Below are 25,325 nucleotides of genomic sequence, written 5' to 3'. Positions count from 1 at the left end.
TAACAATAAAGGAACTCAAATTTATTAAGCACTTATGTGTCAGACATTATGCACAGTGATACTAAAACTTTTCTAACAACCCAAATATTAATTAAATTCTTCTGTTAATTATAAAGAATAAGGCTCAGGCCAAAGGCAGGAAAGTAATATCTATGCCATGTTCTATGCTTACTGGGGTTTCAGTTTGTTTTTAAAATATGGAAAAGTATAAAGAAACTAGCAAACACCTTGCATACATGCTTTCTAGTATTGATCATTTTTACCACATTTGTATATTCTTAAGTAAAATACCATAAACAAAGCAGACATACTTTTCATCCATGCCCCTCCTCCAACCAATAGATTAGGAGTTCAGTGTTGCCTTTTCTGTTTTATACTTAGGCATTGATAAACAAAACAGTATTTCAAATGATAAAATCTGCAACTTGTATTAGACATTACGCTTTTCTTTTAATAATATAATAAATGTAAAGAGATTAGGATTACCTGATGTATTTATTCCTATCATTGCAGTTTGTTTCTTGTTATGGAAGAGGCAGGAGTAATTCTTACCTTTTCTCCTTGTTCATATATTTAAAGAGGATTTGGTCCTCAGCCCCAACCCACCCTCCACCCCTCTTCATCCACACACACACAGTGGACTGAAAGGTAATGTTTCTATTGTTCTTAGTTCATTCTTAATTTTTCAATATAACTACACTTTAGAACATATTGATATTAGTGATAATTTACAAAATGGTCAGTACCTCAGTTTTTTTCCTCAGTAAAACTAGTATATTTGTTTCCCTTCAGATTACTTTTTCTGACCTAATTTCCATGTTAATGTTCAATATTTTAGTTACAACATTTTTTAAAATTTTATGGTGGCACCCATGCCATGTGAAAGTTTCCATGCCAGGGTCTGAATCTGAGTCACAGCTGCAACCCAAGCCGTGCCGAATTCTTTAACAGACTGCACTGGCAGAACCCAAGCTGCTATGGTCAAATTCTTCACCCACCACGCCATGGTGGAAACCCCTACTTACCACTTCTTTTTTAAACCCAAGTTGTTATTTTATTTTATTTATTTATCTATTTTTGGTCCATTTAGGGCTACACCCCGCACCATATGGAAGTTCCCAGGCCTAGGGGTCAAATCAGAGCTGTAGCCACTGGCTTATGCTACAGCCACCACAACATGGGATCCAGGCTGCATCTGCAACCTATATACACCACAGCTCATGGCAATGCCGGATCCTTAACCCACTGAGCGGGGCCAAGGATCGAACCTGCATTCTCATGGATACTAGTCAGATTCGTTAACCACTGAGCCAAGACAGAAACTCCACAAGTTGTTCTTTTATTTTGTCTTTTTGTCTTTTCTAGGGCTGCACCCTGGGCATATGGAGGTTCCCAGGCTAGTGGTCCAATCGGAGCTATAGCTGTGGGCCTATGCCAGAGCCACAGCAACTCGGGATCTGAGCCGTGTCTGTGACCTACACCACAGCTCAGGGCAATGCCAGATCCTCAACCCACTGAGCAAGGCCAGGGACCAAACCCGAAACCTCATGGTTCCTAGTCGGATTCGTTTTTCACGCTGATTTTTTATTTTCATTTTTACTTTTTTAGTGGCCGCACCCAAGGCAAATGGTTTTTCCTAAGCCAGGGATTGAATCTGAGCTGCAGCTGCAATCTATGCCACAGCTTCGGCAGCACCAGATCCTTTAACCCACTGCACTAGGCCAGGTATTGAACCCAGCAACCCGAGATGCAGGATTTGGACTCTTAATCCACTGCATCACTGTGGTGACTCCACACACTGATTTTAGAAAGATAAACTGGCTGGGTTTAGAATTCTAGGTTGCTAGTTATCTTTCTTCAGCAGGTGTTCCATTGTGTTCTGGCATCTTTTATTGCTGAAAAAAGTTGGATATCAACTTGACTATTTCTTTGAAAGATATGTTTTCTAATAGCTTCCCAGTTTCACTATAAACTCTCGCTGTGGATTAATTTCTGTTTGCCTTGTTTGAGATTCATGGTACTCCTTTAAATTGAAAATACATGTCTTCAGTTCTAGAATTCTAAAATTTTCCTTTAAAAATGGCCTGCTAGAAATTTTCAGCATTCTACCCTCCATAGCTTAATATCTCTTAAATCTTTCATCTCTTTACCTGCTCTATACTTTGGTCCAGGTGATTTCCTTCTATCTTCCAATTCACTTTCTCTTTGAGGCTGTTCCACTGTTTAACTGAACCAGTTGTTATTTTTGTTGAATGTTTCACAGTGCAACTATACTATGAATTTGGCTTCTGCCTTCACAGGTAGCAAAGATTCTTGTTAGTGACTTTGTTTCCATCCCTGGCCTGGGCGGGAAAGCTTTTTTTCTGCTATGACCCTGAGGTAGTAGATAAGAATTTTTCAGTCTTTGTGTTAGAATAGAACTTCCTCAGTTTTCAGCATGACCCACTTCTGCTTCTTAATATCCCTTGTAACTGCAGCCTTGATTGCTAACATCTCTTCCTTGGCATTTTTGAAACCTGTGCCTAAAGCATATATCCAGTCCAGCTACTTCATGGGTCACGTAGGTCCTCTTCATTTCTGCCACCTGGAGTTTCCTTTTTCTTCCTTGAGAATGTTTCCCCAACCCCCTTTCACTAGCACATCCATATCTTTGGAGCAGGAATGGTAATAATTCCCCTACTGGCATCTTTCATACCAACTTATTACTCACATACACCCTAGGAGGTAAATGGCATTATCTCCATTTTACGGACAAAAGTAGTGTCTTCAGAGTTACTGAGTCACTAAAAGTAGTCAGGAGCAGACTTAGAACTTAAACTCAAGGCTGTGTGTTACTTTCTGCTACTTTTTCTGCTTGACTATGTTGTTTATTTATTCAGTATTTTTCTATTATATCCTCTTGATCTTAGAAAACCAGGTTCGGACACTATTTTAAAGACAGCCTGACCAAATTTCTCCTGAAAATGTCTGAATGGTTGTTAAATGGCACCTATTTATTTTTAGAGACCCTTATCATTTTCATACCATTAAAAACCATGGTCTTCATTCCTAAGTGCAGCTCATTTCTGGGAAATAATGATGTTTAAGGATGATATTGAGTCTGTTTTAACTGGCACTTTTCAGCCTCTTATCCCAGAACTGCCTTGTGCTCAGGAGCTTCAGCCCTCAGACCTATGGCACTTGTGTGATTGCAGACCCTGCCCCAGGCTAAAGGCTATCTTTCTGACAAAAAGAATAGAAATAGTGCTGACTCTCCCCACTCCCTCCTACCCCCCACCATGGCTGGCACCACACACTATACTCACTCCTTTGCTATTTGCAAGTTTACAGCCTGCCCAACTGTCTCCTTCCATGGAAAATATTTCCTTCATTGTCTTTTGGAATGCATTTGAAGCCGCTTCTCTTAACCAATAAAAACATCTAGTTTTTCTATTTTGGGGAACTTTAATATTCTTAGGTAGCTCACATTGGATAAAATGTCTTGAATGCAAGGAAAGTATCCTTTTTTTTTTCCATTCTTTGTGCCAGACTTTTAAGGAAAAAAAAAAAAAAAAACTAATTCTACTTTGGCTGCTTCCTACTGCACTGAGTAGCAATTTTGGATCAAGTTCCCAGTGGCAGCACCACAGGGGGAAATTCCGCATTTTTTTAGAATGACTGACATCACTCCTCTTGGTGCTGTTGAATTCCACCCTGTTTTCTGGGAGTTTATGACTTTGAAACTTAAAGCATTTAAGTCTTTTTAATCTCACCAAGCTTTTTGTTTTTATTTTTTCAAATGATCTTCATAAGTGCTTTTGTAGGAAATTGAAAATGTCATACCCCATTTTATTGCATTGTGCTTTAACCTTACCAGTGGAAAAAAAAAAAATGCTGGTAAGGTTAAAGTACAATGCAATAAACAGATGAAAAGCACACTAAAACTTTTCTTGCATTGGTTCTGAAAACCTTAGACCTCTACAAGTGGTCCAGATGCCCAGAGAGTCATGTAGGTCCATTTAAAAAAATAATTTGTAGTTGATTTTTTTTCAACTTTCTATTGTCCACTGATTCTCTTGAATTCAGAAGAGATTACAGGCAGTCTCCAACCTGGTTTGAGAAGTTACTTTATAAAAGAATGACGGCCATAACCTGTGACTTGATGTAGGTTGAAAATGAAATCTCTCATATGAATTTGTACAAATAATTCCCATAGGAACAGTAACATAGAGGAAAGAGGTAGATTCCCAGATTAGCCTTTAGAAGCCTCTTAAACCATAATTGAGCAGCACCATTTGCATGGCAAAGATGGAATAACCTTTCCCAGTTCCAGGCTCCAGAGACAGCCCCTTACCCCAAATAGATCACATGCTCCAGACAGACTTTGGGATGGGTGATCTGACAGCAGACACTGTAGCTTCTTCAATATCAGGAACTAATTCCCGTCCCCAGGGAGTTGTGCATATGAGAGCTGTGGAGGAGCCATGGGAAAAACTCAAGATGAACGTAATCTACATGGCTGGGAATTAGCAAGGTAAAGTTGGGGGAGGGGTGGGGAGATAAAGTACACAGAGGAGCAAGTGATAAGAATTACCTAGGAAATTGGCTCAGCAGTTAACCATCCCGACTAGCATCCATGAGGATTTGGGTTCTATCCCTGGCCTTGCTCAGTGGGTTAAGGATCTGGCTCTTGGACCCCTAGCCTGGGAACCTCCATATGCCATGGTGTGACCCTAAAAAGACCAAAAAAAAAAAAATTTACATAGGAACAGAAGGAAGAAAGAGGTAGAGAGGACTTTGCACACTCACCAGCATACATAGCAGGATCCCCACTTACTGCAATGGCCTGCGATGAGCAAGGGTCCTCCCAGCCCCTTAGCCTCTCTCCCTGGGGAATTTCCACCAGCCCTGTCCTCAGGGCTTTGCTGCTCTCTGGATTCAGTTTTCAACCTCACAGATATTCTAACCCAGGACAGTGACCATCACCCACTTCCTTACCTCTGGTTTGGCTCCTGTGTGGTTCCCTCAATCCTATAGGTTTGCTGCCTAGATGGTTTCTAAGAAGACTTCCTTGTGCTTCCTCTTCTTTTAGGGTCCTCCTCTCCCATACACATTTTCCTCCTCCTTCTGGCATCTTCCTCTTATTAACCCCTTTAATAAGAGCCCTCCCCACTCCACAGTGCCTGGTGTTTCCCCCTCCCCCCAGCTCTTTCTTATCTGGGGAGCTTGGGCCCTAGGTCTCCTCTTCCACCGCCTTCCCCCTCATTACTACTACTATGCCTCTCCCTCCCAAACTGGGCCACCTCCTGCCTTCCACTGCTTCCTTTTGCCACATCTTCTGCTCTCAAGCCAACCTTTTAACCACCCTCCCATTCTCTTGATTCCTGTTCTCATGCTAACTTGAGGAAGTCTTTTTATCTGCCCTGTTACTGAGCTAATGATTTTCTTTCCTCTTCTACATCTGAATCTTTCTCCCCATCCTCATCATAGGCCCTTAGCTGCCTCCTCCCCAATTTCTTTCATGTTCTTAACCTGCATTTTCCCCCCTACTTCAAATCCTCCTCCCTCCCCGATTGCAAATCCTTCTCTCCTTCCCTGACCCAAGGACCACCTGCTTTGTACTCTTTTTCTTCTCTGGATTCTATTTTCATTCATTCCCTCTGATCTTAACTCTAAGTTCAACATCTCCAGAACTCCTAACTCAAGAAAGATTGTGACCTTTTTCCACCCTGGCCTTTACTCCTCATCGGTTTCTCTTCCCCAAGTTCTGGAAATTCATAAAACCATTTACATATGAAGTTCAAAATAACCAAGTGCTAAATAAGATGGAGAATTAAGATAGTACTTTTTTTTTTTTTTTTTTTTTTAGGGCCGTACCCGCCACATATGGAAGATACCAGGCTAGGGTCAAATTGGAGCTTTAGCTGCCAACCTATACCACAGCCACAGCAATGCAGGATCCATGTCGTGTCTGAGACCTACACCACAGCTCAACACCGGATCCTTAATCCACTGAGCGAGGCCAGGGATTCAACCTGCATCCTCATGGATGCTAGTCAAATTCATTAACCACTGAGCCATGATGGGAATTCCTTAAGATAGTACTTACACTTTCCCCTCTTCCTGAACACTCATGCCCCACTTCCCCACACCCAGTAATGGCTGGCTTCTTTCTGTTCAGATTTTAGCCTGAAAGTCAAGGCTGAGAAGCTTGTAAGATAATCCTTCCCTGGCCACCAAAATAAAGGAGTCCCAAACCCCCACCCACATACCATAATGGTTTTTGTTTTCTAAAGAACCTTTAACTATGAAATCTGGTGTGAAATCTGGGTGTCTATGCGTGTCCATCTAGAATTGATGCCCTAGGAAAGAGGCCTTTACTTTCTTGTTCATCTTGTATCTCTGTCATTTAGAATGGTGCCTGGTACTTAATGGCTTAGTCAGTTTGCTGAATAAATTAGTGCTTTCTGGGTATGACACTATGCTAATTGCCTGTTTTGTGTTATCTCATTTAATCTTTTAACAAGTTTGATTTAGGTAAAGTGCATTTATTGTTGCTATTTTATACTGTAAGTAACTGAAGCGCAAAAAGAATATAAGTGAATTTGCCTGTCTCAAAACAGCTGGTGTATCTGAGAATTTAATCCAGATCTGTATGAAGTTAGAGCTCATGTTCCTGCCAGTTTCTCTGGTGGTCCAGAGAAAACGTGCTGTTAGGATTGGAAAGGAAAGGAAAATGGATCTGAATGTAAGGTAGGTCAGATCGGAGTTGGGGCTCCTATGCTGGGGCAGAAGTGTAGGGTGTACAGTGTAGAACATTAGATCCTAAGTGAAGAGGAGGATAATAACAAGAGTTAACATGAGCAGTTACTTTGTGCCAGGCACTGTTCTGAACAATACACTGAATTCTCTCACCTAGGAGTAGTAGTAATACATCATTTTCCAGATAGAGACTGAGATAGGATATAGGGGAGCTGGGATATGCCCCCAGGGAGTCTGACCACAGAGCAAGTATTCTAGTTGCTTATCCTGCAATACCTCAGGAGCTGCAGCTCCAGTCCAATGAGATGCTAGCACAAGAGTCATATGCTCTGTGCTGGGCCCCAACTCCTGCTTCCCGGATTCTTCTCCATGGAATGCCCTCAGCTGATGGAACACTCTCACCTCCTGGTCTCCCTCCACCACTCTTCACAGAGGGTGTGATAGAAACATCCATGTCACTCCACTAGCACTGAGGAAGCCCTGTTAACTTGACTTTGTTAATAAAGCTGATTTGGTCTCCAAAATGGCAGGAGAAAGCCTACCAGACCAGACGAGGCCAAAACACAGTGGCATCTGCTCTAGCCATAGAGGGATTTTTCCTTCCAGAATGGTAAGATTATCATGGAAAATGCAAAATTGACTAAGTCTAGCTCTTCACCACCCCTGCCTGCCTCGAAAAACCCATCCCTTAAAAGCTTATTAGAATTCTGGAAATTTCTCTGAAGTGTGAAGAAAGCTGAGAGGCAACATACCTGGGATGTGTTAGAAATGTAAATTCACTGGCCCTGCCCTAGACAAACAATCAGAAATGGGCCAGGGCTCAGCATTCTATTGTCTATAAGCCCTTCTGGTGATGGCAGCACACTGAGGTTTGAAAACTTCTGCCCTAAGTAACATCCCTGACCTGGCAGATGTCTGATCCTAGAGCCCTGTAAGCCTCTGAAGGTGCTAATATCTCAATTTCCAAACTGCCTGTTCCAGATGCTTCTTGCATCCTTTATTTGGATGAGATGCACCAGTTTGGGGAGTTTTCATTGTGGCTCAGCAAGTTAAGACCCCAAACATAGTGTCTGTTAGGATGCAGGTTTTATCCCTGGCCTTGATCAGTGGGTTAAGGATCTGGCCTTGCTGTAAGCTGTGGCATAAGTTGCAGATGTGGCTCAGTCCCATGTGCTAGCATCTCATTGGATTGGAGCTGCAGCTCCAGCTCTGATTTGACCCCATAGAACTTCCATATGCCACAGATACGGCTATAAAAAGAAAAAAGGCACCAGTTTTGTTACTGGAAAACACAGTCCCTATATTTATCTCAAGGTTTTGTGGGGTTTTTAGGCTGAGCTGGGGCCCTTGGCCTCCGTCACACACAGCTCTGAGGCGAGGGTTATTCCAAGAGTGGCTTGTGGCCTATCCCAGGGCTGGGAGGCTGAGGGGATGCCCAGTTCACAGGATGTGGTCAGACTCCTCATCTTCAAAACTGCTCAAGAGGTACATTCTCTATAACGCTGTGTAGGTACTTAATGCCACTGAACTGAATAATTTAAAATGGTAAATTTTATCTGTCATCATGAGGAAGGTGGAGAGGGCATACTACGTAAAGCTTGTCCAGAGGCCCTCTCTTCACAGCCTGGCATTTTGTACTTGGTTTTAACAGAACTCTCACAGTAGGCACTGGAAATACTGGTTTCCCTGGCAGTATCCCTCTTTGAGATCCAAGTTCATTCCCTGATCCATTCAATGTATATTTGTTTGTTGAACACATACTATATAGACGACCCTAGCTCCACTCTGGCAGTCCAGTGACAATACAGTCCCTGCTCTCAGGAAACTTAGTCTAGTGAGGCAGATAGAAACTAAGTCAACAGAGTAATAACTATGCTAATAGGACAACAATATATGTGCTAAGCTAGAAAGTAACAGCCCATTTCATGGAAATGTGCAGAAGACCTTCTCAAGGAGATGCTGAAATGTAAAGTACACACAGGAGTCCGCAAAGCATGGGTGGTGGGAAATCCTCTAAGTAGAGGATGCCACATGTGCAAAGACCTCAAGGTGGGAGAGATGCACAAACATCCAGTGAACACATGAGCGACTCAACCATGAAGACAATTGACTTCGAGTCTCTTAAATCACCTGCTTTTGCCCCTGACATGCTCCAGGGTAAGCAATAGATGACCAACTATGGAAACAACTTTGGCACCTCACGGCTAAAACTTTCGAGTCTGATAAGAAAGAAGAATTGCTGCTCACTCTGATGGTTTGTTTTCACATGCTTGTCCTTTCTCAGAAGGGGCTGCTCCATGCCCTGATGGTGAACTGTATTGAGAGCTTGGTTTCCAGCTCAGGAAGGGCAGTCTCTCCAGATGTGCAGTGACTATGTGGCAATGTGGTAGCCTATTTTGACCAACAGACCATGGAAAAGCATTTCAAAAGCAGCTGACTAGGATGGAATCTGCCTTTTGTTTTTCTTCCATTTTCCTACCTAGCATGTGTATGTAATGCCTGGGTACGCAGCAGCCATTTTAAGACCATGAGAATGAATACTCTGTGCAAAGGAGGCAGAGCAGGAAGACTGAAGGGGCACTAATGAGCCCTTGCCTTATTACCCTGATTAAAATTCTGTGGTTTGTTTTCAGTTATTCACAGCCAAACACAACTAAGAAAAAGGACCAAAGTGAAATTTGCTGTTAACAGAGGCATAGAAAATATTTCTTTAGCCAAAGACAAAACTGATAATGTAACAATACTACAGGGTTGGGTATTCTGGTAACCCTTCAAACCCCTCTAAACCTAGAGTATGTGGGAGTTAACACTGAAAAAATGACCAAGAAGGCACTTCAATGCTTTTATTAGAATGTTACTTATTGCAGATGTAAAAAAAAACTACAAACATGGAAAAAGGAAAACACTTAGAAATGCTGTTACAAATTAGGTAAATTAGTAGGAGGAAAAAGATTTCTTCAGTGTATACAAAATGTAAACATTTGCCCTGGGATTTCCCACAGATGGCATAGTCCACAAGGACTTTTTGGAATAAAAATGTCTATCTTCCCTCCAGTATAGCCTCTATTACACCTGCAAATTTGCTACATTGAAGTTAAAGTTACTAGCACACCCCAGAATTTCTATGCAAAAAACTAAATGGTCCCAATCAAGGCAACTTGAACATCAACTGATGCATGTGAAAGCAGAAGCACCAAAGCAAATCAAATCAATCTCCCAATGATGAGCTTCCACTTACTATGCTAGTTGTATTTACATTAACCTCCACAGAACTTACAAAAATATACACAGTATATAAAACCCCTACTTTAGTTTATGATGAAAGATGAAATATTTATCACTCAAATGCGCATCAAATCAGTCACTTGAACTTAGGCGACAAGACTAAGAAGAGGCCCTCTTCTGTTCAGAAAACGGGGACTCATACACATCCATGGGGGGGCAGGTACAAACCAGGTGCTGATCTCCATAGATGTCATCAATCCGGGCAATGGTTGGCCAGAATTTGTTCTCTGGTTTCACGAATGGCTGCAAGGGACAAAAGATGGGAATGTTCTGGAATATTCTTGAGAGGAGACTGCAGTAATAGCCCCACGGCCTGAGATACCATTAGCCCAACAACCATTCTAAACTCCAACCTCCTTCATGACTGTCCCTTCATATCCCTTGTCCCCACTTGGCCAAACAGACTGCAGAGCACCTTCATGTAAGAAGCCAAGGAAAGAAACATTGCATTTAGGGCCATCTCCCTGGCGAACAACGGTGGAAAACATCAACCCACTTGATAGGGACTCCCATCTGGTCTTCCTGGACTGTGCGCCCTGAGGGTTCCCAGGACTGTGCCTGGCACCCAACTCCAACCTCAGCTCTGTGAATATCAGTTCCTGTTCTGTGAAGGTGTCTGCCCTACATGTGGTTGCTATAGTGAGCAGGCGATGGTCCCTCCCACACAGGTGAACCTGGACCAGCTGGCACATCCACCTTCAGAGGAGAACTTACAAGTGGGAATGCTGCCACCTCTCTGGAGTACGGCCGATCCCAGTGGGAGGATGTGACACAGGTCAAGGAGTGTGGAGACATCTGAGAAGAGACATGGATGGGGGAGGGGTCAGAGCAGAACTCTGCCTTCTTCCCTACATCACATCGACTGGAGGGCTTCTGATGGAAGCCCACGAACAGAGGGCTGTTTTAGGGGGAAGAAAATTTTTAAAGTAAAAAGCATTACAGATAGCATTAGAGCTGCCAGCATATCACCTCTCCAACTGTCTGTTTATTCTCCCCAGTGATAACCAGGACCTTGAATTTGGTGTTGCCATTCTCACCATGTTTTTATACTATTACTGCATATATTAATAAACTGCATACAGCATAGTCTGGTATACTTTTAAGCCTTATGTCATCCTGTGACATCCTCCACTTGCTTTTATAGCTCAGTGTTATGTTCTTTAGATGTCTACTGCCTCTTTAAAAAATAGCCGAAGTCCTGCAAGAATGAGCAGACTCCAGAGGATAAATAATAATGCAAGCAAATCATATTATATTCCTCTACCACCCTGTCAAACTCACACTGTGCACAGGACTGGCCTTCTGCCAGCCATTGGCCCCAGTGCTCCACCTTCAGCTAAGCAGCTTTGGAGTCTGTCTGAGTCTCCCCAAACATCTCAGACTTGCTGCCTGGCTTGGAGCCATAGCATAACAACCACAGTCTTCAAGATATTCTCAATTCATGATCCCCCAGCTTACTAAAGTCTGGACCTAATGCAGAACTTAGGGCTCTGACCAGATATAAAAGGAACATGTTTTGGAAGAAGCAAGGTAATGACTAACAAATTCTCCTGCAATGTAGACCATAAACATTGTAAAACATTCAAGCCAAGTACCAATCTTGATTGTTCTAAGAGCTAACTACTCCAATACAAGAATTTGTCTTTATCTGGAGTTTGTAAGGTAAATAATCTCAGTAGAGTGCATCAAACAGAGACACCAAATGTTAAGTCTTCTCCAATTAAATAAAGTCCTCCAGCCTCTGCTCCCTCCTTCAGCAGCCAGTTGGGTGCTTGTGGGGTGAATAGCTCCCACACCCACTAAACCATAAAAACATATAAGAAATTTGGCATTATACTTGAGTGACCGTTGCTATGCGGGTTTTTTTTTCTTTTTTTTTTTCTCTTTTTTTTTCTTTTTGTTAGTTTTGGCTGCACCTAAGGCATATGGAAGTTCCCAGGCCAAGGATCAAATCTGAACCACAGCTGTGACCTGTGCCACAGTTGCAGCAACACCAACTCCTTAATCAACTGTGCCATAGTGGAAACTCACAACACCGCTATGTTGATTCAAGAAGATTTAAACTTCCACATAATGAATGGATCATCATTCCAGAAGAATGGTCTTATTCTAGGCAACAGTATCATCTGATAGGAGCTCAGGTTGCCAACACGCTGTCCAGACACTGCTTTCTACTCTCTGGGACACTTTATTTTCCTTGTTACGTCTACACCTGTATCATATGGGAGTTTGCAGGCCACGGTGTTGAATCAGAGCTGCAACTGCAGACCTACAGCCTTACCACAGCAACACCGTATCCAAGCTGCATCTCCAACCTACCCTACAGCTTGTGGCAATGCCAGATCCTTAACTCACTAAATGAGGCCAGGGAGCAAACCCACATCATCATGGAGACTATGTCATGGGGTTTTTTTGTTTGTTTGTTTGTCTTTTTGCCTTTTCTAGGGCTGCACTTGCAGCATGTGGAGGTTCCCAGGCTAGGGGTCTAATCGGAGCTGTAGCTGCCAGCCTACGCCAGAGCCACAGCAACACAGGATCTGAGCCTAGTCTGTGACACTGGATCCTTAACCCACTGAGCAAGGCCAGGGATCGAACCTGCAACCTCATGGTTCCTAGTCGGATTCGTTAACCACTGTGCCACGACAAGAACTCCGACTATGTCGTGTTCTTAATCCACTAAGCCACAATGGGAACTCCCTCTGAGACATTTTAGATAAAGTACCTTCAGTGGATTGACCCTGGGGTCAATGCGGCCCTCCTCAATGTCGCTGATTTCCTGCCGAATGCTGATCATGGCATCACAAAATCGATCCAGCTCTGCCTTGTCTTCTGATTCAGTGGGCTCGATCATAAGAGTGCCTGCCACTGGCCAGGACATGGTAGGGGCATGAAATCCTACAAAGGAGATGAGGGATCTTCTGTCATTAATTTTGACCTCCCCAATTTGGAAGAAGAGACTATAACTTATCTCAAGCAAAACATCTGATAAATTTGCTATTAGATATATCTAGGGATTCATCTCAGCACTTTTTATAGAAGAAAAGCTTAGGGAATAACCTAATATCCAACAAGAGGGGATCAGTGAAGCCAATTTTTTTGGCCCCACCCAAGCATGTGGAAGTTCCCAGGCCAGGGATCAAACCCATGCCACAGCAGTGACCCAAACTGCAGCAGTGACAACTCTGGGTCCTTAACCCACTGAGCCACCAGGCAACTTCTCAGTTAAGCCAACTGTACTGAGTATCCATACAACAAGTACGCAACCGTTCAAAGTATTTGAATTTATATTTGTTAAACTGGGTAAATATTCAAAAATATTAAGTGAAAAAGGCAAGCTACATAATCAAATTGTCTTTTTAAATTTTTTTTTTGTTATTTTTGCTTTTTAGGGCTGCACCCAAGGCATATGGAGGTTCCTAGGCTAGGGGTCATATCAGAGCTACAGCTGCCAGCCTATGCCACAGCCACAGCAACATCAGATTCGAGCCTCATCTGTGACCTACACCACAGCTCACAGCAACTCCAGATCCCTAACCCACTGAACAAGGCCAGAGATTGAACCCGCATCCTCATGGATACTATTTGGATTTGTTTCCACTGCACCACAGTGAGACCTCCTCATTTTTATTTTTTAAATGACAGAGTATGTGTATGTTTATATACATATGTGTATGCTTCTTACATCTATGCATATTTTGAGGGAATAAAGAATAAATGCTGCTTTGAAGAATAAATACTAAAATTGTAACAGGGTTGTTACCAGAAAATTAGACTAGGATTTTTATTTCCCTTTGTGTTTTTGAATCTTTTTATATGTTCATGTATCTTACAAATACGAGAAATTAAAAAATAGCCTACCAAAAGTTAAATAACGAGGTAACAAGCATGCAGGATCCTGGAGTGAGTGGTATTGTCCCTGTTTTATAGATGAGGAAACTGAGACTTCCCCAGTATGTAGAAAAGCCTCTCTTTACACTAAATATAGGCTGAAGGTGTTTCTGTTTCCAAAAGTTTTCATGTGTTAAGATGAATCAACAAGGCAAATGGTCAAGAGAAAGATTTCCTGGACAAAAGCCAAAAACGACTTTTTCCCAATTCTTACACTTTTTCTTGTGACCTTCAAAAGATGAAGAACAGCTCCCAGGTTGATATTCCAGTCAACTAAGTTTGCCCTGGAGGGCAGTGGTTCCCAGATTCTAGGGTACATCATTACATGGGGGTGCTTTAGAGTCATGCCTGCATGCTTTAAAAGACTGTCTTGTGGAGTTCCCGTCGTGGCGCAGTGGTTAACGAATCCGACTAGGAACCATGAGGTTGCAGGTTCGGTCCCTGCCCTTGCTCAGTGGGTTAACGATCCGGTGTTGCCGTGAGCTGTGGTGTAGGTTGCAGACGCGGCTCGGATCCCGCGTTGCTGTGGCTCTGGCGTAGGCCGGTGGCTACAGCTCCGATTCAACCCCTAGCCTGGGAACCTCCATATGCCGCGGGAGCGGCCCAAGAAATAGCAACAACAACAACAACAAAAAAAGACAAAAAAAATAAAACAAACAAGAAAAGATGCAAAATACAATAACTGAAATAAAAAAAAAAAGACTGTCTTGTCAACATTTTATTATAACATTTTCAAACCTGCCAATAAGTTGAAAGGATTGTCAGAGTCAACACTCATACACCTTCTACTTAGATTCTACACTGATGCTCTGTTTGCTTCACCACGCATCTAACCATCTCTTCATGTCACATATCTCACACATCCATTTTATTTTTGGTGCATTTCCAAGCATATTGCAGCTATCAGTACATTTCCCCTTTAAACACTTCAGCATGCATATCATTAGCTAGAATTCAGTATCTGAAATTGATATCTGTTCACATGTTTTTGTAATAAAGTTTACTTATAGTGAAATGCACACATCTTAAGTGTACCATTTAATGAGTTCTGACAAATGCATACAACTATGTCACCCAAATCAAAGAAGGTTTATTTATTTATTTTTTTTTTTAGCAACAAGCTGATCTCATTACCCACTAAGTCCAACCTCAACACCACATGTGAGCAAATTCAGTCCAGTATTTTCTGCTATAGTGGTTCTCATATCTGGAGCCATCTGAGTTGTCTTGGAAACACAGATTCCTGAAATTTTGACCCTGATTCAGGAAACCCAAGGAATGAGTCTTATATCAGAATGAGGTGATCTGATCATTAGTTAAGTTTGGAAACCTCTGCTGTACAGCACACTCACCTGATAAGACCCATCTATGAAGTGTTCTAAATATAGATTAGTAGGCCTTACCCAGGAATTCTGATCAGTAGGTTTGATTAAGAACCAGAATCTGTGTTGTCATTTTCATTGTTTTTTTACTTAGCCATTCATGCATTCTCTCACTTATTAAGCACATATGTCCTGAGTGTCTTCCATGTGCCAATCACCTGGGCAGTTCTGGGCTTGAGGCAAGTGTAGCAATTACCCTCTCAAGTATCAGCATATCATGGCTGGAGATAGAACAGTACTCGGAAATACTGGGTGGTAACTTAAATTACCACCTCCCTCCATCCACTGCATGCCTGCCTCCCTGCAAATGCTGCTGCAGTCAGATGTGGGTACATCCCAGAAATGAAGCCTTATCCTCAATCGGCCATTACTCAGCCATTAGCTGGGAGGTCAAGTCAGGTCATAGGAGCAGCCAGAGGAGATTCAGAGAAGGTAAATGCTAATTTCATTATTGAAAACTGTCTCAGGTTTTCCCATTTATTATCAGTGTAACTCTGCATAATAAGATAATTCATTCAAGGGAGAAATGAGTCACACACTTGGGACTCCCGTTATGATACAGTAGTAAAACTATTAAATTATTGAAGCTTTCACATTACTTATTAAAAGAAGTCATTCAGATCATCTTAAAATTCAGATAGGACTCCACATTCATCAAAAGGCAAAGTTCTCCCCAACTTAGCCTTCCTGACGATTGCAGGGTCTTTGATGTTATTAATAGTGCCACTAAGAAAATGTATTTTAATAAAGATACTGCAGAATGAACATCCACTAACAATACACAGACAAAAGGCCTATGTCTTTCAAAATCCTTCAGCGAAAACTGCAACATGTCTATGAAAACAAAGTGTACCTATTGCTTCATCTCTAGAAACAGCTAGGCCATGACTGAGGTGGTTATAAAATTCAAGTGCTCATCTTTTTAACACTGCTGCAGGTTGCTTGCTCCAGTTCCTTTATCATCACACCAGTTCACCTCTTCATGAACCTCTCTGTTTACTGGAAGTAGGACAGGTGGAATTTGGGGTAGATTTTTAACTTTGTTAACTATGAAGACTTTACCTAGCTGCTGATAGGTTCAAGATGATAAAATATCATTCAAAAGCCAGTACCAGTGCATTCATAGTGAAAATGTTTATCCACAGCCCTGGGCTCCCTGTTTAGCCTGTGGGTGAGTTTACTGAGATACTTGCACACTCAGTCTGTGCTCCACAGCCAGTATGAAGGTCAAAAGCCCAAGTTCCCCTCCAAGAAGTCACTCTCATGAGACCACTCACCATAATCCTGGAGCCTCTTGGCCACATCCACAGCCTCAATATTTGCAGACTTTTTGAAGGGTCTTGTATCCAAAATAAACTCATGAGCCACATAACCTGTTGAGGAAAATTGTTTCAGCTCAAGATAAACATCAGTTTGTTGTTTTACCCAAGAAAGTGAGCAAAATCAGCATATCCTTGAGGACTAAGAAGCCGTGGGCACTTTGTAAGTTTATAATTGACAACAAAGATTTTGTCTGTTCTTACTACATATAAAAGTTTTTAACATGTTAGGCCAACATGTCCAATCCTCAGTGCACAACACACCCAACAGCGAGGAGGCCAGTGGGAGGTGGGACCAGTGCTGGAACACTTGCTAAGCTCCGTGGAGATGAGACCATTTCTACTCAAAGGACCTAAAATCTACTTGCAACCATTAAACATGTCATCACAGGCCTGATCCTTTTATACAAAATATTTCTAGAGCTAAAAGTCCTTGACATTCTTTTCAACAACTTTGTTCCCAACATCAAATAATGGCGTCTACGTCTGTGTAAATATATAGTAAACCTATATCCATAAGTCACTGATTTTATGTGATTCTTCAAAGGGGCTTTTGAGGTTTTGGTTCCAGTCTTCAGACCAAGAATCAGAAATAATGATTGTCAAACAGCACAGCATAAGTGGCAGGGAACTAATGAGGTCACGGTCTTGTGGGGGCAGTTCGCCTTGTTCTTGATTATAAACCAGTTTCCTCTTTAGGTTCAGGCCACCATCTGCCCTGCATGAGCTGTTGACCACCCATCCAGCATCAAGGATTAACCAGTGAGTAAGTCAGCATTTTCTTAAACTGACAGCATTCCTGGGAGCTTCTCAAATTCCACGTCCCACAAAATTGGTTCATTTCCTTCAAGGAAAGAATCTACTCATGAAACAATAATATACTCTTCCTTACTGACCCGCTATCCTGACTCTCAGCAAACAATAAATCCACTTGCAGATCCTTAGAGCAGACATAACTCCTCATGCCTAAGAAGAAAAGCTATAGTCATTATCAGCCTATGAAGATACAGTCTGTGAACTTCTCTGCTTCTTGTGTCAGGTATACATATGAAAGGATTGGCTTTATTTGAAAAGTATTGAGAGTCTGAGGTATTGAATATACTGTCACTGCATATTTAAAAAACACTTTCTAACTAGTATATGCAGTTTGTAAGGAGTGTGTTTCAAAAGTGGAAAGGTATATTCAGAGACAGAGAAAAAGAAGTGCCTAAAAGAACTGACCAGGGAGTTCCCTGGTGGTCTAACGGGTTAAGGATCTTGTATTGTCACTGCTGTGACACTGGTTCGATCCCTGGCCCAAGAATTTCCACATGGCCACAGGTGCAGCCAGTAAGAACTGACCAGTTGAAATGTACAGGAGGGAAACCACAAGATTATTTAAATCCTCATTCACTGTTGGTTTTAGGAATCCTAATTACCCTACTTTGTTACCTCATTTGTGGAGCCCAGCCTCAAGCTTTGACTTTTCTTTTCTGAACCCTTGAGAGCTATTCCAGCACTGTGACAATGATGCAAAGAAGGTGGCTAAGGGAGGAGCTCAGTGCTCTGAAGAACACTCAGCAGGCAGGAGGCTGGAGGAGAGGGATGCACGTTGGGGAGGAGTCTCTTGCTGGCGGGAGGAGAGCACAGTGTTCTGAGCATAGGTTCAGTAATAGCTGAAAGGGCCTGCCAAGCCAAGCTCAGCCTGGCGCTGCTAATACCAAGACTTCATCTGCAGAGGCATCCACCACAGCCAAGTGGTTGGGAAGAGCTCCATTTTCAAAATGAGGTTCAGATGTTATTTTCTAAATCCATATTCTAATACATTCACATGGAAACTCCAGTGAGATTTCAGTATCTCTCTCTTTCTGCTTGAGCCCAAAAAAGGGTGAAATTTAAACTTCGTTGCTGTTGAAGCCAGATCCCAAGATGTTCATCTTCATTTGCAGTTTTTAAGGAGAAAAGATATACAAATCTTCTATGGCTAGAAACTGTATAAACTGATAAGCGCAAGTTTTAATTTTCAGGGAGTAGGTGTTTCCTCTGGGCCTAACCATGACTAGAGCTGAGTCTGAAAAGACACCTAGTCAAAAGAGTAAGGAAAGAAGAGGAAGGTGGGGGCAGGGTAGAAAAGCAAAATAAAAGTGACTTGGCTCTAAGCTTGGAACATACCCCCTGCCAACCCCTCATATGTTAATTATCTTACAAGGCTAAAGATGACATGGGAAACTGCTACAGAAAGATAAGCCTTCCCAAAAGCCTTCTTGAGAGCGGAGACTGGACCGTACCTTATTTATCCCACATCCTCAGGGTGACTGCCTAGAAATAAATGGAATTCACTAGCTAATTACTCTATAAAGTGGGCAATCAACACTCAGTCAAGCTTCCCATCTGAAACCCAGGGACCAGAGTTCCCATCGTGGCTCAGCAGAAACAAATCTGACCAGCATCCATGAGGATGCAGGTTCGATCCCTGGCCTCACTCATCAGGTTGAGGATCCAGTGTTACCGTGAGCTGTGGTGTAGATCACAGACATGGCTCAGATCTGGAATTGCTGTGGCTGTGGTGTAGGCCAGCAGCTCCAGCTCCAGTTGGAACCCTGGCCTGGGAACCTCCATATGCCACAGGTGCAGCCCTAAAACAAATTAAAAAAAAAAAAAAAAAAGGAGTTCCTGTCATGGTGCAGCAGAAACGAATCTGACTAGGAACCATGAGGTTTCAGGTTCAGTCGCTGGCCTTGCTCAGTGGGTTAAGGATCCAGCATTGCCGTGAGCTGTGGTGTAGGTCGCAGATGTGGCTCAGATCCAGTGTTGCTGTGGCTGTGACGTAGGCCGGCAGCTGTAGCTCCAATTGGACCCCTAGCCTAGGACTCCATATGCCTCGGGTGTGGCCCTCAAAAGCAAAAAAATAAAAAAAATTAAAAAAGGAAAGAAACCCAGGAACTACTAACAGAATCAAGACTCCTGATTGTCTCCCCGGAAATGAAAAATGAAGTCAGGTAGGTAGGAAATGAAATGAAAAATGAAGTCAGGTAGGTAGGAGATTCTAGCCTCAGGAGGGCCCAGCCCCTGAGACCCACATCTATCCTAAAGGCCACCAGGAAACCTCTTCAGGGACAAGAATTTCCAGGCAGAGTTAGGTTTCTCTAAAGTAGAAAAGGGATAAGCATTTAAGAAATTAAAACATAAAGAAGATGTTGGGATACAAACAAAATTGTTTACGCCACTAACAGGAACTCCATTTAGATCAAACAATGAGCCTGGCCTCCCACAAGAGCAGACAACTGTAAATTTTTTTCAGTTCCTCCTTAAAAACTGCCTTACCCAGGCAGTTCCCTTGTGGTGCAGTGGGTTAAGGATCCAGCATTTCCACTGCAGCTGTGGCACAGGTCCTTACCTGAGATAATTCCTTTGCTCATCCTAGCAGAACAAATACCACGGCTGCTCCTCCATCTCAATTCTTGCCTATCACTTCCTTGCAAAACCCTAAGCCTCAACAAATTTAGCTAGTATTTTCAAATCTCTCAAAGAAATGGTTCTTAAAGGGAAGCCTGGAGTTCATTAAAGTTATTGCCTCATAGTCATCCATAATTCCAAAGTCTTATTTAGAGCTGGTAAATATGATTAAGATGAATGACCGCCTTCTAATATTGCCATTAGATGTTTTGGAATACAATGTTTTTTATTAAGAACATTTCTATTTTGAGCCCTCAGGAGATACAGTGATCATTCTTTTTTAGGCCCTAAATACTAAGCCTCAGATTATATAATGAATGTGTTTACCAGACCAAACATGAGACAATTTTTGGTTTCATAAACTTTGGGATTGGGTAATAAAGTCTGTAATCACCAATCTATTTCTGAATGGGATGAGAAATACAATTCATTACTTAATTCTGGGATAAAATGTCAAAACAAATGGAAATTTCATCTATCTTTCTGGGTTGCAAATCTCCTGGGACGGTCTCTGCCCACAGTAGTCGCTTAATGCTAAGCACACGGCAGGCACCTGAGCAACTTGCATCTCACAACTCCAAACATACTAAAAACCACTGAATTGTGTGTTTTAAGTGGGTGATGTGTGTAGAATGTGAATTCTATGTCAATGAAGTTGGCATATAAACAATCCTAAGGAAGGTGTTAAGTAAAAAAATAATTAAACAATTAAGAAAAAAAAAACCCTAAATCTTATAAATTAAAGCGAAAAAGATTATTTTCACTCAACAAAACTGGCAACGACATTTTGGGTTTGGCTTGTGTTGTTTTACCAGCCTGGCACTTGGTGTTCACTGGGCTCCGGTGAGACGGTTACTCTTATATACTGTTAGTGTCACATCAATTGATATTAACTCTCTAGGGGGAAATGAGGCCATACTTTTCAAGACCTTAAAGGCATTCAAATCCTCTGAGATAATTTCTCTTCTACAACTCTAACCTACAGAAATAATCAGGGATTTATTTATTTATTTATTTATTTGTCTTTTTGCCTTTTCTATGCTTCCCATGGCATATGGAGGTTCCCAGGCTAGGGGTCTAATCGGAGCTGTAGGCACCGGCCTACGCCAGGGCCACAGCAACTCGGGATCCGAGCCATGTCTGCAACCTAACACAGGACACGGCAATGTCGGATCCTTAACGCACTGAGCAAGGCCAGGGATCGAACCCGCAACCTCATGGTTCCTAGTCGGATTCGTTAACCACTGTGCCACGACAGGAACTCCAGGGATTTTTTTTTTTAAATCTAAGTAAAAGATATTCATTGTAGCATTGTTACAAATGCAAATGGGGGGGGGGCACTCCTAGAATTGATTAAATCATAAGTGTGACAGAACCTATATAGCCTTTTTTTTTTTTTTTTTTGCTTTTTAGCCCCGCACCCATGGCACATGGAAGTTCGCAGGCGAGGGGTCAAATCAGAGCTGCAGCTGCTGGCCTACACCACAACCACAGCAACACAGGATCCAAGCCGCATCTGCAAACTACACCACAGCTCATGACAACACCAGATCTGTAACCATCTGAGTTAGGCCAGGGATCAAACCCACAACCTCATGGACACTAGTCAGGTTTGTTACCGCAGAGCCACAATGGGTCCAATATATAACCACTTTCAAAGGACATTTAATGACAGGGTAAATGATCACAATATAAAATGAGGTTAAATAACCAGGTATGGGGAGTTCCCTGGTGGCACAGTAGGTTAAGGATCTGGTGTTGTCACTGCTGTGGCCTTGGTTGCTGCTGTGGCATGGGTTCGATCCCTGGCCCAGGAAATGTCTGCATGCCAAGGGCACAGCCAAAAAAGTGAAAAACAAAAACAAGGTATAAACTGGATATGGTCTCAACTGTCTCAAAGTAAGGTGGGAAAGAATACAGCAAAATGTTAATTGGTTATGTCTGCTTGATGGAACCATGGATCATTTATATTTCCTTCCTCAAACTTTTTATTGTCCAAATTTTCCATGATGAGCAAATGTACACGATTTATATAATCAGACAAAACAAATGCTGGTGCTAATCCTGAAGGCCAATGCATAAGCAGGAACCATCTCACAGTGCAGGAGCTATATTTGAATTAATTAGTAGCTCTTGTAGCTTCACTTCAGAAGCATTTCATTGTGTTGCTTAGAAACATACTGCCCACAACTTTATTTCCTACTCTCTGGGGAGCACTGCTAACCAGGGCTCCTGATTATTTAGCTCTTTTTTATTTTCAAACTCTAGAACCACCCTTTTGGATACATATTTAGAAAGCAAGATCAGCCTTTAAAGATCACAGGTGTAAATGCATAGTTGCCTGGGCCAGAGACCCCAAGAGCAAAAGAGGGGCCTCGTTACTGCAGCCCTGGGTCTGGGCGTGCTGGTTACTGCTGCTGTCCCTCTGCTCCAAGCTCAAGACCCGTCAGTCCCTGCTCTGGAATTCTGTGTCCACAGCCTGCGTGCTGCTGTCCACCTGACTCTTAGCACCACCCCTCCCATCACCTCCAAAGTGACTTTATTCCCCCTTCTATTATTGCCTCCATTGTAGCTTCACTCTCCCCTCTTTAAGCCTTTTCCTCAGCAGTTCAAAATCAACTTCCCTTTTTTTTGGTTTTGTTGTTGTTGTTTTTAGGTCTGTACCCAGATTAGGGGGTCAAATCCAAGCTGCAGCTACCAGCCTAAACACAGCCACAGCAATGTCAGTTCTAGGCCACATCTACGAACTACACAGCAGCTCGCAGCAATGCTGGATCATTAACCCACTGAGCAAGTCCAGGAATCAAACCTGCATCCATATGGATACTAGTCAGGTTCTTAACCTGCTGAGCCACAAAGAGAACTCCACTGTTTTTTTTTTTTTTTTAAAAGAAAGAAAAAAAAGAAAATTGTATCCTATTGAAACAGCTCCTGCCTTGCTTCACCACCAAACCCCTGAAACCATGAAAGCTTCTCCCTTCTTCCAACTTTAGGACACTTCTCAGTGCATGTGCCTCCCTGTTGGGCCCGACCTGCTTTCCGAGGTGACCAGAGGCTTCCTAATTGTGAAAGGCAAATGTTCTTTTTTTTTTTTTTTTGTCTTTTTGCCTTTTCTAGGGCTGCTCCCTCGGCATATGGAGGTTCCCAGCCTATGGGTCCAATCAGAGCTGTAGCCACCGGCCTACACCACAGCCACAGCAATGCAGGATCCTTAACCCACTGAGCAAGGCCTGGGATTGAACCTGCAACCTCATGGTTCCTAGTCGGGATTCGTTAACCACTGTGCCACGACAGGAACTCCGGCAAATGTTCTTTTAAAGACTCCTGAGACCAGCCACCCGCTCTTCAGCCTGTCCTTCCATGTTGGGCAAGACCACCCACATTTGCTGTGTGTTGAACTGACACGATGCCAGGCACTGAGGCAGCCACAGCCTCCCAAGTGCAGGAGCCCAAGGTCTGCAGGAGAGATATGGATGATAAATGCAGTGGGAAAATCTTCCGTGCAGAGGGACCCAAGAGTAGTTCTTGCACCAGGAAAGGAAAGGGCAGCCCCAGAGAGGATGTGGGGCAGAGCAGAGGCAGAAGTATGGGTGACGTGATGGTGGGCAGGGTATGGGGGGATTTAAAGCTCCCTCAGCACAGAGCTCCCTCACAGGTGCCACCTTTCCTGTAGCCCTTCCATGTAGCCAGCTGCTTGAGGAGTTTCACTCTGGTTTCTCAATACTGGTTTTTTGGAGTCTCACCATTTCTAGCAGTCTGCTATCAGATTCTGCACCCAAAGCCACATCTCTGCAAGTCAGCCCCTTGCATCAGTTCCAGCAAAACCTTGTTCTTCAATTTATTACTCCCTCTGTTACAAGCCACAGAGGTTGGAGTTCTGGTTGTGGCTCAGCAGTAACGAACCTGACTTGTACACATGCATGAGGACTCAGGTTCAATCCCTGGCCTCGCTCAGTGATTTAAGGATCCAGCATTGCCGTGGTTGTGGTACAGGCAGCTGCATCTCCAATTCGACTCCCAGCATAGGAACTTCCATATGCCACAGGTGTGGCCCTAAAAAAAGACAAACAAACAAAAAAGCCACAGAGGCTTACCTAAAATTTCTTCACCATCAACTAATCAGTACCTAAGTCCTTTGATTCTACTTCTAACAGCATGTTCATCCCCTGCCACTGTCTTAATAATTTTTAACATCCTCTTAATCCTGTCATTCCCCTTCTCAAGAGCCTTTCTGGCCCAGTGGTAGAGTCCAGAGCCTTCGGAGACTTTCGCCATGCTCCTGCTCCAGCCTTATCCTCATCTGCTCCCTCCCCTCCTATCCCATCCATCAACCCATCCAACATTCCTTTCTCTCTGGCTTGCTCCTGTACCTCTGTTTACTGGGGTTCTGCTACTGTTCCTTCCATACTCATCTCAAGCAGCTCCTCCCAGAAGGCTCTCCCAGCCATTGTGCCCTGAATGAATTACCCTAGGGCCACTCCCATGGCAGTGGGGGAGGTAATGAGCTCAAGGAATTTATGTAACATCTCTCAGTGGTGTGGGCTCCTTATTGGCCTGGGCTGCAGAGATTAAGTGCATCACAAAACCTTGCAAACAGCGATACCCCTAAACTGTTTACTAAATTAAAGTTCTTTCCATTAACTCTAGGATTTTCTCTGGTATATGCTGAGAAACAGAAGTTTCCAACCCACAGTTCTGAAAGCCACATCCATGAGGTCAAACTTGGTTTCACCAAGAAAAAAACCAAGGTGAATATAGACTAAGGTTCATACTTGCCTCTTGCACCCCGGAAAAGGACTCTGTAGTGTTTTTCTAATCTCTTGGCCATGTAGTTGGCATTTAATATAGCAATTTCTGTGGCTTGTTTAAGGCCTTTGCCTCCCATCATCTGCAACAGAGGGAAAAAGAGCCATCAACTGTGGAAGAGGTAAACCCAAAGGACACTAAACAGAGTTAGCCTCAGATAAGCCCCACTCACAAAGGAAGTCAGCCCAGCATTACTCTCTGGATTGCTGATGAATGAAATATCCGAAAAAGGATATCTGTCAGTTCGCTCTAAGCATGAAATAATTTTGTTTTTTTCCTTTGAGGAGTAGCTTTATATTTGTTATTGTAGTAACAAAGTTTAGAATAGGGCAAAACCGACTGCTGACTATTGTGCTATCTACAAATAAAGAAGAATGTTTTTAGGAGCTTCCATCATGGCTCAGCGGAAATGAAAAAAATATGACTACTATCCATGAGCACGCAGGTTCAATCCCCAGCCTTGCTCAGT

The 25,325-nt window shown here is 42.8% G+C and overlaps 1 protein-coding gene across 1 annotated transcript in view; it reads right to left on the bottom strand.

Moving 5' to 3' along the window:
• The window catches only part of GLDC (glycine decarboxylase), a 106,209-nt gene continuing 90,452 nt past the window's right edge, over positions 9,569-25,325 (bottom strand). Inside the window, exons 21-25 of the mRNA XM_021063878.1 lie at positions 24,827-24,938; positions 16,574-16,669; positions 12,749-12,921; positions 10,741-10,821; positions 9,569-10,269 (exon numbers count right to left, since the gene is read on the bottom strand). Of these exons, the coding sequence (XP_020919537.1) occupies positions 10,126-10,269; positions 10,741-10,821; positions 12,749-12,921; positions 16,574-16,669; positions 24,827-24,938 (606 nt within the window). The 3' untranslated portion in view covers positions 9,569-10,125. The remainder of the gene's footprint in view (positions 10,270-10,740; positions 10,822-12,748; positions 12,922-16,573; positions 16,670-24,826; positions 24,939-25,325) is intronic.

This window comes from Sus scrofa, chromosome 1 (genome assembly GCF_000003025.6).
Source record: "Sus scrofa isolate TJ Tabasco breed Duroc chromosome 1, Sscrofa11.1, whole genome shotgun sequence".
NCBI classification, from domain to species: domain Eukaryota; kingdom Metazoa; phylum Chordata; class Mammalia; order Artiodactyla; family Suidae; genus Sus; species Sus scrofa.
Note: the sequence above shows the minus strand (reverse complement) of the source record. Positions and strands in the feature narration are given on the sequence as shown.